This window comes from Rhineura floridana, chromosome 19, assembly GCF_030035675.1.
Source record: "Rhineura floridana isolate rRhiFlo1 chromosome 19, rRhiFlo1.hap2, whole genome shotgun sequence".
Classification (NCBI taxonomy): Eukaryota; Metazoa; Chordata; class Lepidosauria; order Squamata; family Rhineuridae; genus Rhineura; species Rhineura floridana.
The window spans coordinates 20,918,684-20,937,493 of NC_084498.1; the positions used below are offsets into that span (position 1 = coordinate 20,918,684).

The window sequence follows — 18,810 nt, forward strand, 5'->3', positions numbered from 1 at the left end:
AGCGCCACAGCCCATCTAGCCCCAACTCTTCTTTTCCAGGCAGGATTAGCTGGATGATTCCGGGAAGCATGCATGAAGGTAACCCCCCCCCCATTTCCCCCTCCACAGCAAATGGTATTTGCAGGTAGAGTACTTCTGAACTTGGATGCTCTATTGTGAGCCTTTCAGCTGTCCTAAAGCTATCAAAAGTTATCCATTGATCTTCCCTCAAGGAATTTCTTGCACCCCTTCCTTTAAAGCGATCCAAAGAGCAGGGGGTCCCAGCCATGCTCTCTGTCAATTTTACGAAACAGGACAATAATTTTATATTGTTTTTAAGTAAGCTCTTAATAGAGTCTGCGCTTTCATTTTGTGTAAAAACACACACACACCCCCTCCCACCTCCCACAAAAATTTGGAAATTTTTCCAAAGGTAAAATGCTTTTTTTTTTTTTGGTAAATAATAATAAAAAAGTAAAACCATGGGGTTTCAGGTGAAAAAAAGAGGAAGAGGGGCCCAGGGGGTGAGAGGTAGGTTGAGATTTTGTCCATGTATCAAATCCTCTTCTCTGCTTCCTGCTACCATTCCGATTTCTACATCTGTTGCTGTCTCAGTTGCCTCCTGGCTCTTTAGAACAATTTATTTGTTGCTTCCGAATCCCAGAATAGGCACATCTCACATGCTGTCACCGCTTCGATGAGATGACTGAAGCAGCCACATTTGTTCAACAAGGCTCTGTTCCACCCACACACTTCTGAGTGCAAGCATCCTTCTGGGCAGGAGGGAAAAACTCCTGTATGAAACTCTCCAGAGCCGCTGCTGGTCAGCGTAGAGAATCTTGAGCTCGATGGACTCTGATGGGGATAAGACAGCAGCCTATTTAATGCAGTCCTTTATTTAGAACCATGAGGACTAGAATCTTTCTCTCTTTTTTTTTTTACGGGGCAGTGCCATAGCTCAGTGGTAGAGCATCTGGTTTGCACGCAGAAGGCCCCAGGTGCAATCTTTGGCACCTTGAGGCAGTGCTCGGAGAGACCCCCGTCTGAAACCCTGGAGAGCCGCTTCCAGTCAGTGTTAGGAGGTCTCCAGACCGTCAGCATTCAAGTGCACACTGGGACATTTAGGGTTGTGCATTGAGTCATCCTATGACAACACATCCACTTTAAAAAAATGTTTTAAGTGTTTTCTTGCAGTTAGCAAAAAGTGGCAAACGCAATGAAAAGAGTGGAGTGAACAAGCGATAAGGGGAAGATGTCTAAACCTTCACAAGCAAATCAGGATGGAATGTTTACTTCCCTGCAAACAAACCCGAACGAATGCTCAATAAAGACTGGATGTAACCTAACCATGCTCAAGAAAGAGGTTGTCTGGAGGAGCTCTAGATGGAGCAATGGCCTGAATTGGGATAAGACAACTTTCTATGCTTTATCTCCTTTCTTTCAGAGCTCAGCTTAGATCATATCTCCCTTGGAGGTGGTCAAGCATCACCAGAAATCCCCTTTCTGTACAGCTTAGAGCTTCATAGGCTTGGATGGGTCTCTCGTCACATGGCTAAGCAGATTGGCTCATTCTGTGCTTAGGAAAGGCTCAGAGATATTCCCATCATGCACCCAGCTTGCATCTGCAGGGATTTCCATCTCATGCCAATACTTCTTGTGTAGGGTTTTTTGTTTTTTAAGAAATCCCTTAGGGATATTATTTTCCTACTGAGAGGTGGTTCTCCTCAAGGCTTTTATGTAACTGAGAACTCATAGGAAGCTACCTTACACTGAGGTAGACCAATGGTCTCTCTAGCTCAGTATTATGTACAGTGGTGGTAGCTCTCCAGGATTTCAGGCAGGGGTCACTCCCAGCCCAGATGTTGGTAATTTGTAAGCCGTGCAAGGACAAGGGACCCCATCATCTTGATTCACTGCAAAGTGCTGGCACGTTGGTGATGGCGCTCAATAATAGCAGTGTTGCCAGAATAGCTCCTGCCGGCTGCTTTTCCATCATCATCTGCTGCCTTCAACACTCATCTGTGTGCTTGTCAGAAGAACAAAGAGAGCTTCTGGCACCTGCTGATATGCCAACTGTTCTGCCTTGGATTTAGCTGTGTTCCCCCCCCCCCCCAACCTGCGTTCTCTGTCAGGGTCAGGTGACACCTTTCAACTAAAATCAGTTATGAGCCCACAAGCGCAGAACTGAAACAAGTTTTCACAAAGTGGTGTGTGTGTGTTGGGGAAGGCTCGGGGTCTGATGCAAGCATGCACATTTCCCCCCCCCCCGCAGCTTGCAATCTTGCCTCGTGGCAAAGTTGGCATTTTTGTACTGCTGCTACAACAGAAGGCACAAGCTCTGAGCTTGTATATCTTCATAGCCATGTGCTTTTGGTAACTTGTGAATAGTGATGGGCCAATAGCCCCAGTCTCAATTTAGAAATGACAGGGCCGGCCTTACCTTTAGGCAAAGTAGGGATGGGCAAATCTGTCTAGTTCAGTCTGCCATCTTGATTCAAAACGGTGTCCAAGCATAGGTGAAACCCTTCTCCAGCAAGCATCATGCAAAATTTGGTTACAATATCTTAAGAGGTGTCCAAAAGCATATCAGACAAACAACTTTCCAAAATATATAGTTGATTTAATTAACGGATGATGAGTGTGTGTCTGTGCGTGCCTTTTCCCAGGGCTTGTGGGATTTTCTGCGTAGGTGCCAAAATAACTTCTCAGCCTTGGAGATTATGCAACGTGACTTGTGTATGTGTGTGTGGTGTGCACTGGCTTTTTTGCCTTAGGCAATGAAATGTCTCGGTTCAGCCCTGGGAAGAAACGGGCTTGGCAAATGGAGCGATTCCCTCTGCAATCCCCCCACCTAAACAGAAAAGTGCTCATTATTCCTTCTGTTTCTGATGTTCTGTTCTGAGTGCCATTACTTCTGTTACCAAAATGGCTACATAAAATGGCATCATGGTGCATAAGTGGGAGGTCTTGGCAGACTTGGTGGGGGGAGCCCTAAGGTTCACAGAAGTTACAAAAAGTCTTCGGGGGGGGGAACATTAAAGTGGAAAACGATCCCAACCCCATCTATTGAGTGTGTTTAGTGGCAACAAAATGCTGACTAGTTGGAAAACGTGGGTGTTGAGGACATAGGAAACTGCCTTATATATAGCCAGGTGATTGACCCATCTAGCTCAATATTGTCTACACTGATTGGCAGCACCTCTCCCAGCTTTCAAACAGGGAGTGATTCCTAGCCTGACCTGGAGATGCCAGGGATTGAACATGTGACCTTCTGCATGCAAAGCAGGTGCTACGGTCCTTCCCCTAATAAGAAGCCGCTTTATACTGAGTCAGATCAATGGTCAGTCTACCTCTGTATTGTCTGCACTGACTGGCAGCATCTCTCCAGGGTTTCAGGCAGGGGACATTCCCAGCCCCACCCCGAAATGCTGGGGGTTGAACCCTGGACCCTCTGCATGCAAAACAGATTATCACTGAGCCATGGCCACAGATAAGGAAGAGCGAAAGCAGAGTTGGGTGTTGTTGTTGTTTTAAAAAAAGCAGGGGTGAGTTCCAGGTGCAGAATGAGCAGAAAAGGTGAAATACATAAATTCTGAGTACCATGATTGAATCATGGGGGCCAGACCTTTTCCTCAATCCTGTGCCTGAGTAGCTCTTTAAGCTGTATGGTCGTCACTGCCAAGGCTGCATTTAATATCAGCTCAGGCTGCGTCAGCCAGGAGCCTCTTTCAAAGCAACCACATTAAGGATGCGAATCTCTGTGCTAAACCAGCGAATGTCCTTATTTGCAGAGAGCCAGCCCTGCAGAGCCCAGGCAGACTCCCCAAACTTCTGTGACTCACGAGAGAGAGAGAGAGATGGTGAGCCTGTTTTGACTTGCCTAGCTGCCAAAAAACTCTCCCTTTATCAGTGTAGCCTTAAAAAGGAGGGTGCCGATCTGATCTTCCAGCCAGCAACTGTTTTAACTGTGAACGGTGAAGGAGAGTGGTCATGCACCTGTGGACAGAGAATTCGGCTTGGATCTGGAGGGTCAATGTTTCTCTAACAAGGAACCTGTGTGTTTCCCTTAAGGCTGGAGACAGATCTGGGTAACTGGTGCTAGGTTTTCTATTGTCAAAAATGGAGGATTAGCCATTTTGTGTTTTTGTCCCAGGGGTGAGGTGTGACTTCATTTATTTTAAGTACATTTTGCCCTGCACTTCAGTCAGAATGTCTCCCAAAGTGGCTTACAAATTAATTTTTTAAAAAAAGCAAATCAGTCCCTGCTTTCGAGCTTACCTTCTGAAAAGGCATAGCACAAAAGGAAAAGGGATGAGGAGGGAAGAGGAAAAAAATGTAAATCTTGGCACCAAATTCTGGCACAATCATTGGTGCTGCCCAATGCCTGGGAAAATAAAAGTGTCTTTCTCAGGGCTGATACATGGTAAAGTTGTCACCAAGCAGGCCTCCTTGGGGAGAGCATGCTATAGACCTCAACCTACCACAGGAAAGACCCATTTTGTCATTCCCACCCTGAAGACCTTGCTTGGAGGTGGCATGTAGTGAAGGGCCTCACATGACAATCTCAGGGTGTGGGCAGGTTCATATAGGGAAAGACGACCCTTTAGGTGGTCCTAGCAGCAGGCTCATTGAGAGGGCCCAGGACAAGCCATGTGATGCACCCGGCTCTGTCGTCCAACAGAGGGGAACAGCTTGGGGGTCTCAGAAGGAACAGCCAGGGGGATTGACTCCACTGCCTCTCCCAACATCTGCCACCTGGCATAGTTGCCACATTCTGCCTAATGGTAGGATTGTGGCGTTTGGGTTTCCTGGGTCTGGAACCAATGCCGTTCAAGCAGTCAAAGATGGGGAAAATATATGTTTCTGGATTTTAAAGAGATTTCTGGGACTGAAAAGGAAGCCCCATGTTCTGGAAATATATATATGCAGAGATCCTCAGTGGTCTGAGCTGCATGTGTGCCAGCCTGTGTATTAACCTTACTGAGACTTAAGACTTAGTAAACAAAGAAAAGCGACTTTATTTATAGAGATACATAGTACATAGGAAAGGCATACTTCGTTCTAACTAACTAAGTTGGGTATTGCTGTCATGGCTCAGAAGAGAGAGCAAAGTCAGAGATGTCTCCTCTCTCTCAGACAGTCCAAGAAGACAACAAAGGAAGGAGGGGCAGGTCAGCTTCCCTGAAAACATCAGTTTACAATGGAAGGAAGTTAGGCAGAGAAGAGCACAGGGAAAGGTAGGCAAGCCTAGCCAGCTGAAGGACCCGAACTCTATCTTCCTTCTGGATAACAAACAAAAGAACCCAAACAGGAGTTGCTCTTGCCCCACTTCCAACACCCCAAAGAAAATGTCGGAATCCCGCTAAGTAGAAACCTTGTGAACATCCGCCCTAAAAGGACTTTTTTAAAAGGAAGAAAATTTTGCAAAGGAAACCTTGAGGCAACATGGATGGCTGCCATCCATGAACCAATCTCCAGTTTGTTTCTGAAGAAGCCTGATGCAAGATCAGAGCTTGGAAAAGTTACTTTTTTGAACTACAACTCCCATTAGCCCCAGCCAGCATGGCCACTGGATTGGGCTGATGGGAGTTGTAGTTCAAAAAAAGTAACTTTTCCAAGCTCAGTGCAAGATACAATCCTGGAGAGCTCATCAAATGATTGTCTGTGCCATTTGGAGAACTTCATTGGGTCTCCAAGCTTTCAGGCAGGGAGTCTTCCTCAGCCTTAGCTGGAGATGCTGGGGATTGAACCGGAAACCTTCTGGGTTCAAGGCAGATGTTCTAACACTGACCTATGGCCCTGGATAAGGCCGTTGATCCCTGTCATAACGCTTCCCCAAGAGGAAACAGTTTGTGAGTGCCAAGCTGAGTGCTATAGCACTGAACGAGTTGGCTGTGATTGTGACCGTCTGCTCAACCAGGTGGTTGAGGGTTAATTGTCCTCAAAAGAAGGCTTTTGTCTTGTTTTCAGGGCAGCTGCAAAAATCTCCTGCCCCCACTGCTATCGAAGACAAAGAACCATTGAATGGAAAAGAACAGGGACTCCAGAGCAGGGCCACAGGGCTTGGAAGGAGTGTTGAGAGTCTGAACACCCAAAACTGGGGTTTCTCTTCCACCTCCTCCAGAAAAGCTCAGCCCTTAAAGTTTGGCTAGGCTAACAAATATCACTGGTAGTGTTGCGGGAGAAACTCAGTGTGGCTTTGCATTTCAGGGCAAATCTACCCAGTTTGCTGCTTTTATTTTATTTTATTTATTTCCCATCCCAAAGTGATTTCCAACATGCTAACATATTAATTTATTAAATTTGCATCCCGCCCTTCCTCCCAGAAGGTGGCAAACAAAAAACACTGAAAGAATTTTAAAACATCTTAGAAACAAAAGACTTTAACACATATTACAACAAAACATCTTAAAAGCATAGTTTAAAAAAGCATCTTATAAAGCAAGTCTGCCACATGTTTTATAGGCGGATGCCGGGATGCCTGAAAGATGCTCTGGAGTGTCAGCAAAAGTCCTCCCCTCTCGTCTGGAGCAAGGGGGAGGTGTCGTCTGTAGCAGCAGTGGAGAGCAGACAGTGTCCAGGGAGCGAAGACTTTTAAAAATAATAATAATAAATAATCAATTTCTTTGCTGTTCGTGGCCCAGTCTGGATTACTTAGAGCCCCCATGGGGATCATGGCCCCCAGGTTGGGAACCACTGCTTTAGGAGAAATTTGCACTAAAACTCTGATGGATTTTTTTTTGAGGACTTTTTAAAAAAAGAAAATTTATTATTTTTTATTTATTGGATTTATATCCTGCCCTTCCTCCCAGTAGGAGCCCAGGGCGGCAACCAAAGCACTAAAAGCACTCTAAAACATGAATGAATGAATGAATAGATTTATTTTGGTCAAAGACCACATAGCCCAATTACAGTGCAATAAAGTGCAGCATAAATAGCTTCAATATTAAAAGGCAATTAAAATTTTGAGAACATTACATAAAACTTGCATAAAAATCACCATGGACTCGTATTACAGAGGACATGTTAGCTTCCTCCTACATGCTATAGCAGCTGCGCAGAACGAGGCCACCTTCATAGTAATCCGGTGATCCTGATCTGCAAGCAGGTGATATAAAAGGTTGGCCTCTGAGCCCGAGGAAAATTTAAGCAAAATTAGGGAGATGAAAATAGTACGGAGGTCCGAATATAAGGAACAATGTAATAATACATGGCTTGCAGACTCCACCTCCCCAGCCCCACAGGGGCAAACCCATTCACAGAGGGAAAAAACCCTTATACCTTCCCTCCAACAACGCTGATGGCAGGACATTAAATCTCGCTAAGGCGAATGATTTCCTATATTTAAAAATGTGCAAATTTGCTAGATAATTGGCAGGTGCAAAAGGTTTTGCATTGAGAGTAGGCAGCAGCCAAGCTCAGATTGTTTTGAAATTCAATGTCTTTAAGACGTTGGATAATAGCTATTTTGGCCTTCAAGTAGCCTAAGGCCCCAACCTCTTGGAGCGAGAGGCCGAGGTCTTGCAGTTTTTTAATCCTTGCCTGCTTCCAATTGGACTGGAAAGTATCCACCAATGTCAATGGCGCTAGCCCAGTGGGGGAGAATAATAGCTTCAGCCAATAACTAAATCTATGCATCCAGGGGTGGGTCTCAATTAGTAATATCCCTAGCTCAAGACGTAGAGCCACATTAGAAACACAACTAGGAACACCCATTATTGTTCTCAAAAATTTGGATTGGGTAGATTCCAGCAGTGCGTAATTACCACCGACACAGATCTGAGTCCCATACAGTAATTGGGCAGTGACCTTGGCATTAAATACCTGTACAGCCGAGGGGACATGTTGACCACCTTTAGTATAAAAAAAAAGGATAGCAATGCCTTTACCGATCTTTGGGCAATCGCGGCGGTCTTGTTCAGGTGCGCCTTCCAAGTACCCGAGGAGTGAAACAGTATTCCCAGATACCTGAAAGCAGTAACCTGATTGATAGGGTGGTTATTAATTTGCCACTGTTGCTTACGCTTTCTTCGGGAGAAGACTAATACCTTGCACTTAGCGTGATTAATTTCTAGTAATTCTTCTGTGCAAAAGGAGGCAAGCGCTCTCAGCAAACAGCGGAGTCCCACACTTGTTTGGGATAAAAGGACAATATCATCTGCATACATGAGTGAAGACACCAATCTCTTCGCCAAATTGGGGGGTTGGGAGTTTACCCCCTCTAAACATTTAACTAAGGAGTTGATATAGAAATTAAAAAGGGAGGGAGCAAGAATGCATCCCTGCTTGACTCCGTTAAAAGTTGGAATAGGGGCAGACAAATGTCCAGCTCGATTATATCTAACCCTTAAATAAGTTTTCTTGTATAGACACCGAATTAGGCACAACAAGCGTCTGTCAATATTTGTGGCCTGTAATTTTTCCCAAAGTCTCTCCCGGAAGATAAGGTCAAATGCCGACTTAAGATCAATGAAAGCAATGAAAAGTGCTCCCCCCTTGGAGGAGGTATATTTTTCTACCAGGTGATGGAGAACAAGGCCCTGGTCCACAGTAGAACGTCTTGATCTAAAACCGGCCTGTTCATCAGCTAAAATATTTTCATTCTCCATCCAGGTGGTTAGCTTCTCGAGGAGATGGCTAGCATATAGTTTGCTAATGATACGTAACGAACTAATGGGTCTGTAATTTGCTGGCTCCGACCTTTTACCTTTTTTGAAGATGGGGACAATAATGGCCATCCGCCAATCCTCAGGGATATAGGCTGATTGATCAATAGGGGTAAACAGGGCCGCCAAAATTGGCATCCACCAGCCTAGATGTTCCTTAAGGAATTCCGGGGGGATGTTATCGCCACCAGGAGCTTTGCCCAACTTAAGTTTTTTAATAAGTGCTGTTATTTCATGGATGGAAACGGGGCCATTTTGGTAGGGTATTAAGATCCTCCCACACTAAACAAGTAGTACTTTGTCTTTTGGCATAAATGTTAGTAAAATAAGCTTCCCACTCGCTAGCCGGTATATAGTATTCAACACACGACGGTGTGGACTGCCACCCCCTGGAGACCAGTCTCCAAAACATTGCGGAATCTTTCGGTCTGGAAGCTTCTATTAAATTTTGCCAGGCTTCTCTTTGGAACTATTTCTTTTTCTCTTTAATTAGGATTTTATAACGTCTCTTTAATCCTAGATATTCTATGGGCAATGCTGGTAAATCAAGAGCTCTATACCTCCTGTATGTTTCCATAAGAGCATTCTTCAACACAACGCATTCATGGTCAAACCAAGGCTTAGACACCTGCGCAGTAGCGCAAAATCTTAACTGATTTTGGAAACTTGGGCAGTTATTTAAAGATCTCATCAGTTCCTGAAACAGCAAATGAATTGACTCAGGAGCAGTTTCGAATACGAAGCCGCTCCGGAGGCGAAGGCTGTCATTGGAATATAAAAATTTGGATATCTCATTTGCTAAAGTAGGAGTCCACCTAATATGGGAGGCTCTTCTCTCCACCTCTAAATTGTGCATTGGTTCGCACGCCAAGAGCGGCTTCACATTACCCAAGCTAAGGGTGAGAGCCAAGGAGACGTGATCACTCTCGCCTCTGGTACCTACTTTGCAACTGAACACACGACTTAGCAAATTGGGTGAAACAACAGAATAATCAATAGTCGATGTCCCATAGCACGTTACAAAGGTATATTCACCACAAAGGTCTCCCGCAACACCCCCGTTCAGCAAAACCAAATTGAGGCAATAGGTCATCTGTAAGAGGCAAAGAGCGGCATAATTGCAGCCCTTGTCCTTAGATTGCCTGGAGGGTAGCAAATGAGACGATTCCACTACTGGAGGGACAAGATGAAAATGTTCATACAGAGCTTCGTCATTATGACCCGTCCTTGCATTAAAACCCCCCGCCACAATAAAGTGAGCTGAAGGGTACTTGGTCATCAAGTTGTTAATGGACTCCTCCATCTTAGACCATATCTCCCTAACTAGCTGTTTCCGAAATGGGGGGGGGAGATAGACATTGATCAACACAAAGATATCAGAGCACAGCTTAAATAGTAGGGCAAAAGCAATGTCCTCCAATGCCTCTAATCTCATCGGTTGAATACCAAGTTTGGTCGAAATCAATGTAGCCAAACCACCTTTTGGGCAACCACCCCTGGTGCTGGGAACGGCCTCAAGAGAGTAGACAGCAAAGCCACTCAGGGCTAGTTCCTCGCTAAGCCAGGTCTCTTGGAGCAATATGATGTCGTAACGAAAGAGGGATCAGAGCACTTATTAGACCAGCCCGCCACATTCCAGGAGATTATTGATAAATGGTCGTCCGGCTGTGATGCCTTGTGTCAAATGGAGGAACAAGGCAAATTGCCTACAACTGCAGGGTTAGCCACACCGTTTCTGGGGGAAAACTGAAGAGTACCTAGCAGTGAAGGGTTATCCAGCACATCGCAGTGCAAGTTGGTTGTGCCGGAGGAGAGACCCCAAGGGGCATGATCTTTTAAGACCTTCCCTTTACTCTGCATTTTGTTTGTATTGGCAGAAGTATGCTCACATCCCTTGTTGAGCATGTCTCTGCCCTTCTGCGTCTCATTTACTTCCTTGGATGGCAGAATCTCTTCCACCATAGGGCTCCATCTGCTAACATTGGAAATGATTCTGGTAGTAAACTTCTTTGATTGGTTGGGAGGGGGAGTTAGAATTTCTGGGCTACCCTGCTCCCAGTCCTCCAAACGTCTCATTTCCAGCCAGGATGACGATTTATGCGTTAGGATAGGAGGGCTGTTAACTAGGTTGCTCTCCAAAGGACTCAGTAAATCAGAGTAATCAAGTTTGCTTATAGAAGAATTGAGTTCCGCAGCAACCTGAAGACTGGGAGGGCCATGTGTCCTTCTTAGCCTACCCCCTGGAGACATTGGGCTGATTTTATTGTAAAATGATGAAGAGTTCTCTGCCTCCCAGTGGACTCGGTGCTTGCGTGACTCCTTAACATCTTGAGAAAATGAGAGCAGTCGAGATTTTAAAAGATCTAGTTTCAGTATTATATCTATTTGGGCTTCTGCTGGAAGAGCCCTGAAAGAGTCAAGTAGCCTGCACTCCTCCATGTTGAAGAAGTCCTTATCCATGTCCTTATCTGAAAAAACAAAAGGCCCTTGAGCGAGTTCATCAGCATTAATGTGCTCCATGCACTCAAATTCATCTCTCTCCTTATGCGTAGGTGCAGAAGACTCTTTAATTACAGCCTCAAACCGGTGCCTAGATGATTCCTCGACCCCACTGGGGTTCAGGCGGTTGCATAGGTGGTATATCAAGGAGGAAGGAGGTGCCACATTTTCAAAGACTCTTAGCACCTTAATATTGCAACTATTGAGAGCTTCCCTGCAAACGTATAGTTCATTTGCTACACTGCGATATCTAAGAGTGATCATTGCCCGTGTGGTGGCCGCGGAAACGTATAGGTATTCAACACGCTCTATGTCGTAGACAGATAAGGTGTTGGATCCCCTTCAAAAGTTTTAGGAGGTGTAGTTTCAGCTGCTTCTGTGAAAGGAGGGCCCTCGGTTTAGGATAATTGCAAAATGCCAATTTCTTGCAATTTAGTATTAAAGTCCAGTTGTTAAAATTATAGGGCTTCTTCCGGCCAAGATTTGCTTCTGGAGGAAAATTAGACCTTAGAGTCCTGTTATTAGTTCCATCGGCCAAAGTCTGAAAGAGGGGCGGGTGATGGAAAACCGCACCAGCTGGGTTCAAGACCTGCAGGGTCACGGATTCCTTAGTTCTATCCTTTTTGCGAGGAGATGCATTACTCTGAGGTGCCACTCTTGGGGGAGGGCCCACATCGAGATGTCTGAAGAGTTTGCCAAACTGCATTTTCTTATACCTGGGGGCCTTTGGATTATTTATGTTTTTGCTCTTCTTGGTTTTATTAGCCACTTTTTTGGGGGGGGGGCTTCTGTTGGTCCCCCTGGAATTTGGAATCTTAACATTCTGTATGCGGGGCTTAATCTTACTTGGTTGGATTGCCATCCTCGCTTTGGGCAGTTTGTGAAGTACTTCCAATGTAATTTCAGCAACAGTTGTTAGTAGGTTATTACTCTTATCCAGGAAGGATTTGATGTGTTCAATTTCCCTCATAATCAAAGAAAGCCAACCCTGAATTGAGAGTCCTTCGGAAGTGGATATCTCTAGTTGATTAGAAGACCTTTGGGTAATTTCGTCACTCTCATGCAGGGCCTGCTTTAAAATTTGCTGTAACAGTGGGTCAGATGACAAATTTCCTTGGGTGCTTTGCCTTTCTTGAACAAATGCATTGGAGGGCACAGGGCGACTAGCTGCTTCCGCAAGTGAGAGCTCACAAGCCAGGTTAGGGGTGTTATCATTGCCCTTTAAAACAGAGAAATCACCCTTCCAACCAAGAGTCCAATCGTGACTTGTACACTGTTCCTCCATATTCTCTAGTACCTGCTTCTCCACAAAAAACTACGTAATCTTCATTTGGGTGTCTCTCTCTTGTACAGATCCATTCTGGGGGCAGGGGGAAATTCCCAAGGCCTTATAACCAGTTCTGGTAAGTACCATGCCTTATGCCTTGTTAATCTTTTAGCAAATTCCCTAGCACGATATACTAAGGAGGAGGCAGCACTCTGGTCCTGGGAACTAGAGAAGTACAGAGGGACTAGGAAAGCTCCATTCTCAAACAAACGGCTTATGACTGGCTGAGTGTATTTTTCTTCTTTATTTATGTGACTCAGAATAGTTGCCCTCTAACTAGCCCCTGAAGCTGTCTTATTTCCTTGTTTTCTTTCATGCAAAAGGGCGTCTCTCGAGATAAAGAACCAGCCGGGGAGTTTTAAAGGAGAGAGTGGGAGAGAGATTTTCCAAAAGGAAGCAGAGCGAGTATAAAGTTTGAACTCTCAGGCTATCAAGTGGAGGGCATTCTTTGCCACTAAACAAACACTGGTCGGTTGTTGAAAGATTAAATAGTCGAGCCCGGTATGGCAATATTGTGCTAAGATGATATACACATGGAGAATTAGATAAATACTCAGCTGGAAAAGGAGCTTGGCCGGGGAGCTGCTGATGCCATCAGTCTCTCAACTGGAAGTCCATCCACTCTAAAACATCATAAAACAGACTCTAGACTAGAATATTACAACGAAACATCCCCAGAAACATATTAAAACAAAATATCTTTAAAACCATTAAAAAAAAGGTTAAAAAACACCTTTTTTAAAAAAGCTTAAAAATCATCTTAAAATACTATTCCAACACAGACACAGACTGGGATAAGGTCTCTACTTAAAAGGCTTGTTGAAAGAGGAAGGTCTTCAGGAGGAGCTGAAAAGAAAAAAAAGATGGCACCTGTTTAACATTTAAGGGGAGGGAATTCCAAAGGGTAGGTATCACTACACTAAAGGTCTGCTTCCTATGTTGTGCAGAACGGATGTCCTGATAAGATGGTATCTGCAGAGTGCAGTGATTGATTGGGTATATAAGGGATATCCACTGTCTATTATTATTATTATTATTATTATTATTATTATTATTATTAAATTTATGTAACGCTTACATGCCAAAATGGCTTCTAAGTGGTTTACAAGTGTTAAATCAATTTAAAAGAACCCCGTACATAATTAAATTGTACAATGAAACAAGCCAGTTAAAAAGTGTAACAATTAAAACAAATAGATCAGGAAGTTTAAGGACTGTTCACCTAAACAGGTGTGCCGTCAAGAGCCAGCGGTATGCCAATACTGATGTGAAGCCTCTCGTATTTCAGCAGGAAAGGCATTCTACAACACTGGTGAAAAAGCCTGCACCTCTGTGTTACCACAAACTGATATTCATCAGGTGGTGTCAGAATTAATCGGATTCCATTTGCTGATCTTGATGCCCTTACCAGCCAGCGGAGGGGATGGTGAGTTAATGGTTACTGCGTTAAACATGAACCTGAAAGATTGTGGTTCATATTTCAGCTCTCTGCCATTTATGATCTTGAGTAGGGAACATCGATCTTCAGCCTTTCCACGGCTGAATGAATTGCACCCCAGGGCTCTGCAAGCTAATTAGGTAATGGATGTAGAACTCAGCATTTTAAAGAATTTCAGCTTCCTTAAAAATAAGTAAATAATTGCAAGCTTTTAGTCCTTCATGTGTATGGTAAAATCTCAGAATCCAGAGCCTGGACCGATTAGGATATCTAGTAGATGTGGATATCCAAGTGCTTCATTGACCTAACCACTTGTTTACTAGTCGAAGTAAAAACAATTATGCAAAATAAGCAGATATCTGCACATTTTCTTTGATTTATTTTAATTAATACCAATACAGAATCTAGTTCTTCTAGGTCAAAAATGTTTTGCTTTTCAGCTTTTAGTGAAGGACTTACACATAGCCCTGCGAAAAGACTATATATCATGTTGCACATATTGATCAATCACAAAAACAGCTGCATATACCAGATAAATGTTGCTTGTTGCTTCTCGCAAATCATACTTACAATATGTTCTCTCTCTGTGTGTGTGTGTGTGTGTGTGTGTGTGTGATAGAGAGAATGAACTTGCACCAATATACTCTGCCCAGTGATGATGTACAGCTATACTTAAGGCTATGTCTATTCCACAAAAGTTCACACTGGAAGCTACAATCTGGTGTAGCATTTGACATCCTGATGTTCTCTTTCTCTTTCTGTGTCCAAAGCAGGATGCACTTCCATTTTTTATTTTATTTTCATTGTGCTCATGATGATATTGGGGCAGTTATCTGCCATCCTGCTTTCAACACTGCACCTGAAAAACTTAGGACACCTACTGCTTCATTTCCAAGAGGGGCATGTCCCATAACTTCCTGCTGAAACCCTATAGCTTTTCATACCGCAAACATTCTGAGGGCTTCCCCCCCCCCCAGTGTTTCTCCAGTTGAGATGTGCTAGAATTCCACCCAATTCGGATTTGGAACCGAATTTTACATAAATTTGGTTATTCTCTATAGCTGTGGATCACATTTCTATGCAGCAATTTTCCGTGGCTATTTTCCAAAATGGATTTTTTTAAAAAACAAGCCTCTAAAATATCGATATTACTAACAATAATTGTTTCAATATTTCCTTTCATTTGTCAATATTTCCTTTCAAAATATTGATATTAATATCAATATTTTTTTGCGAGAGGGGGGAGGCAGACTGGTAAAAGCAGTGGCTACTGGCGTAGTGGTTAGAGTGTTGGACCACAACCTGGGAGACCAGGGTTCGAATCCCCACGCAGCCATGAAGCTCACTGGGTGACCTTGGGCCAGTCACTGCCTCTCAGCCTCAGAGGGAGGCAATGGTAAACCCCCTCTGAATACCGCTTACCATGAAAACCCTATTCATAGGGTCGCCATAAGTCGGAATTGACTTGAAGGCAGTCCATTTTCACTGGAAAAAGAATGAACTGGAACTACTGGCCTGTTAGGTCGACAGATTGCTTTTGAACTGACACTGCCCAACGGATCCCTTCTCTGCCTCCAGATGGCAATAATGCAGTAGCATGGGGCAGCGTTGCAGAACAAGAAACAAACCTCTTTAAGAGTCATGCCTGATCTGTAATAGAACCTCTCCTTTTGTCCCTGGTTGTGGTGCCCTTTACAGGTAAGTGGGGACTAGCTAGAACCTCATTCTTGCCTATGTAGCAAGCCCTGCCTTCTAGACTGAGGGCTCATCTACACTGTGGTTTAGTGTGCGTTTGGTGCTACTCGCATCCCCTTTGAATTCACATGGTTCACATGACGTTACCGGCAAACAGAAGCTCTCACGCACTTTTCCCCCTGTAAGTCAGTACTAATCCACTCCTCTGAAAATACGAAAAGGGAAGGAAAAAGCATCTTCACTCTGTATCTCTAGCGCTTGCAGACACTGTGCTCTGATGCTTTCAGGTGGGCGTGTCACTTGTTCCTCTCTCCACGCCCACTCCCTTCTCCTCCCTTCTTTCATTTCATTTCCTGTGGGCTGACAAACAACTTCTGGCCTCTCTCCCACGTTTTGAAAGCCTTTTTTTATGTTGCAAACAGTGCCTTGTTTTCAGGGATGTAGTTGTCTAGGGTCTCGGGGGATCTTAGACACCTTACTTTTTTGGGAGCAGGGTCCCAGCAGGTCCCTATGCATCCAGCATCCTATGAGCCAATCAGCATGAAAGGGGAGAGTGTTAGCAACTGAGAAGAATCTTCTAACATGCTTCCTTGTCCTTTCCTGCTGATTGGAGCCGATCAGAGTGAAAGGAGGTGAGCCAGCCACTGAGAAGACTTTTCTCAGTAGCTAACGCACTCCTCTTTCATGCTAATTGGCTCCTAGGGACATCTGCTGTGGTGGGTGAAGGCATTAGCAAGGATCTCATTCTCAACCCAGCAGTAAAAAAGGAGGGGAGGGGAGGGGTGTGGCTATGGCTATCATGAAAGGACCTGCACTTCTGAATTTGCCACTACACTGCTGCTTATTTTTCTTTTCCCCCTAACTTGTGTGCAAAGCATAACACTGCTCAAATAAAGATTTGTATATTAGCTGTGTTGTACCAGTGAAAATACAAATAATTGCACTTCCGGGTTGTTTTTTTTTTAAATGAAACCAACTGGTAGAACAAACTGAGCATGCTCAGTTGCCAAGTAACCAGAGGGAGTGGAAATGTTAGAGACCGTGGTCATTAGGAAACTGCATGGTTGATCCTTCCCCTCAGTGTGAATAGAAAATACCGTGTTTGCAGCTGGCATTGAGCTCTTACTATGGACAGTGCAAATGGAAAATGGAGGTAAAAACAGTGTCTTTAGTATGAAGTAATGCTCCCATGTGGATAAGCCCTGAATTCCTCTCACAGATCTACAATTCCCAGAGTTCCTTGGGAAGAGGGATTGACGGCTAAACCACTCTGAGAACTGTAGCTCTGTGAGGGGAATAGGAGTCTCCTCACAACTCTAGGTGCCCTTCACGAACAACGGTACCCAGGATTCTTTGGGGGAAGCCATGACTATTTATAGTGGAATGATACTGCTTTAAATGTATAGTGCAGATGAGGCCCAAGACTGTGATTGACCAGATCCTTGGAAATAGATCCTGTTCCCTCTTTAAATATGGACGGTTGTTGGACATGGCAACTCTTTACATTCTTAAAATTGTTTTGATTGCCTTAAAAAAAGAGAGAGATTTCTGTACTGCTTACTTGCCATAATGGCTTCTAAGCAGTTTACAAGCATAAATAAACGATAAAACCCATACATAATTAAAACACTCAATAAAACAATTTCATTGAAACATTAAAAACATTTAAAATAAACAATAAAACTTCATTATAATTTTATTTATTTATTATGCTCTCTGGGCGGTTTACAGTAACTAAAAACAAATACAATTTAAAATACATCTTTTAAAAAACAATTTAACAATTTAAAAAATTAAAACAATATAAAGCAGATGAATGAAGCATTTTTTTCTAAAAGCAATTAAAACAGACGGATTACAAAATTCAGCTTCAGGGGAAAGCGTGGAATTCATTCCTAGTCCCATTCCGACTAACTGAAGATCATAGACATGACAGGTACAGTTTCATTAATTTGAATGGTTCTACTCTGAGTAGGACCCATCACACCTCCTTTTTAGGCTTGCTGCTTCTGTTCCGGAGACAAAGAGTTAAAATACTGAGCCCCAGTCTCTTTGCAATGAATATTTAACAGCAGGCAGCACAGAGGCTGGAGCCGGAGATCTCTTTGCCTGGTCTTGACGGCAGTGGCTGGTTCAGAAGCCTCCTCTGGTCTGCGGATTGATGCTCGGGGATTTTACACAGCAGCAGCAGGAGGGCGCAGAAGAGAGACCGGACGGCTTCAAACCTTCTCCTTTTCTGAATGTGGCAGAGGGGGACTGAGAGCTGTGCTTGGCAGATCCTCACTCTGCTTGGGGTTTCCTGCGCTGCTCATTTAGGGTCTCCTGACTGCCCGACCCTTTTGGCTACAATGAGGATACCAAGCCTCCTTGGGATAACTTTTATCACTTTGCCTTTTGTCATTCAAGCGGGCACAGCAGGTGAGCTGCTCAATAGGAGATGCTGTTCTTTTTTTTGGTTGAATGAAACTGGTGTGTGTGTGCATTTTGGGACTAGGGATGGGCCAATCTGTTGATTTTGGCTTCTCTCTGTTCCTCGTTTTTCCAGCCTTAGCATTGAGTTCTCCATATTTCCACATTAGTTTCTGATATCTTTCTTTGAAAACTCAAGTCCTCATGAAAATTCATCAGTGAATTTCTCCTTATGTGCACGCGTTGGTGTGTATTATATTCCGCAAGACAATGTGCCTGCGCAATTTTGCCAGATGTATACCTTTTTGCAAGCCAATGTTCCCTAATATAATGTACTGTTGTATGTTATTTTTTGTGGATGCATGCATTTTAATGCACATTTTATCGTAGCGTGCGCAGTTTTGTACGCATGAGTTGGCTGGAACACTGCGTTGCAAAATTCAGAGAAATGCACATTTTGAAGGTTGGCTGTGTTTCAGCTTTGTGTATTATTTTGGAAAGTTGAGAATTAGATAGATTCGCCTTGAAATGCAAACTGAGTCTAATTTCCCTGCTATCCCTTGTGAGGTGTGGATGGGTTACCGTTTGATCAGGCAAAGTAGCCCAGGGATCACCAAACCTCTCTCCCTCATCTCGACCCACCTTGCTTTAAGCACCTGCTGGTCAGTGGCCAATTCTGCTTACACCCCACAGCACTTCCTGGTGGTGTTGGACTGAGACAGTGAAATCTCCCTTAAATTGGGGACCACTCCTGCCATCTCCTTGTCTGTAGCCTCTTTCTCTTCCTTTGGAGACTC

General features: G+C 44.0%; 1 protein-coding gene across 1 annotated transcript in view; it reads left to right on the forward strand.

Moving 5' to 3' along the window:
* Positions 1-13,808: 13,808 nt before the first annotated feature.
* LOC133373396 (carbonic anhydrase 15-like) overlaps positions 13,809-18,810 on the forward strand; it is a 30,257-nt gene continuing 25,255 nt past the window's right edge. The window contains exon 1 of the mRNA XM_061603056.1: positions 13,809-13,897. Within this exon, the coding sequence (XP_061459040.1) occupies positions 13,870-13,897 (28 nt within the window). The 5' untranslated portion in view covers positions 13,809-13,869. The remainder of the gene's footprint in view (positions 13,898-18,810) is intronic.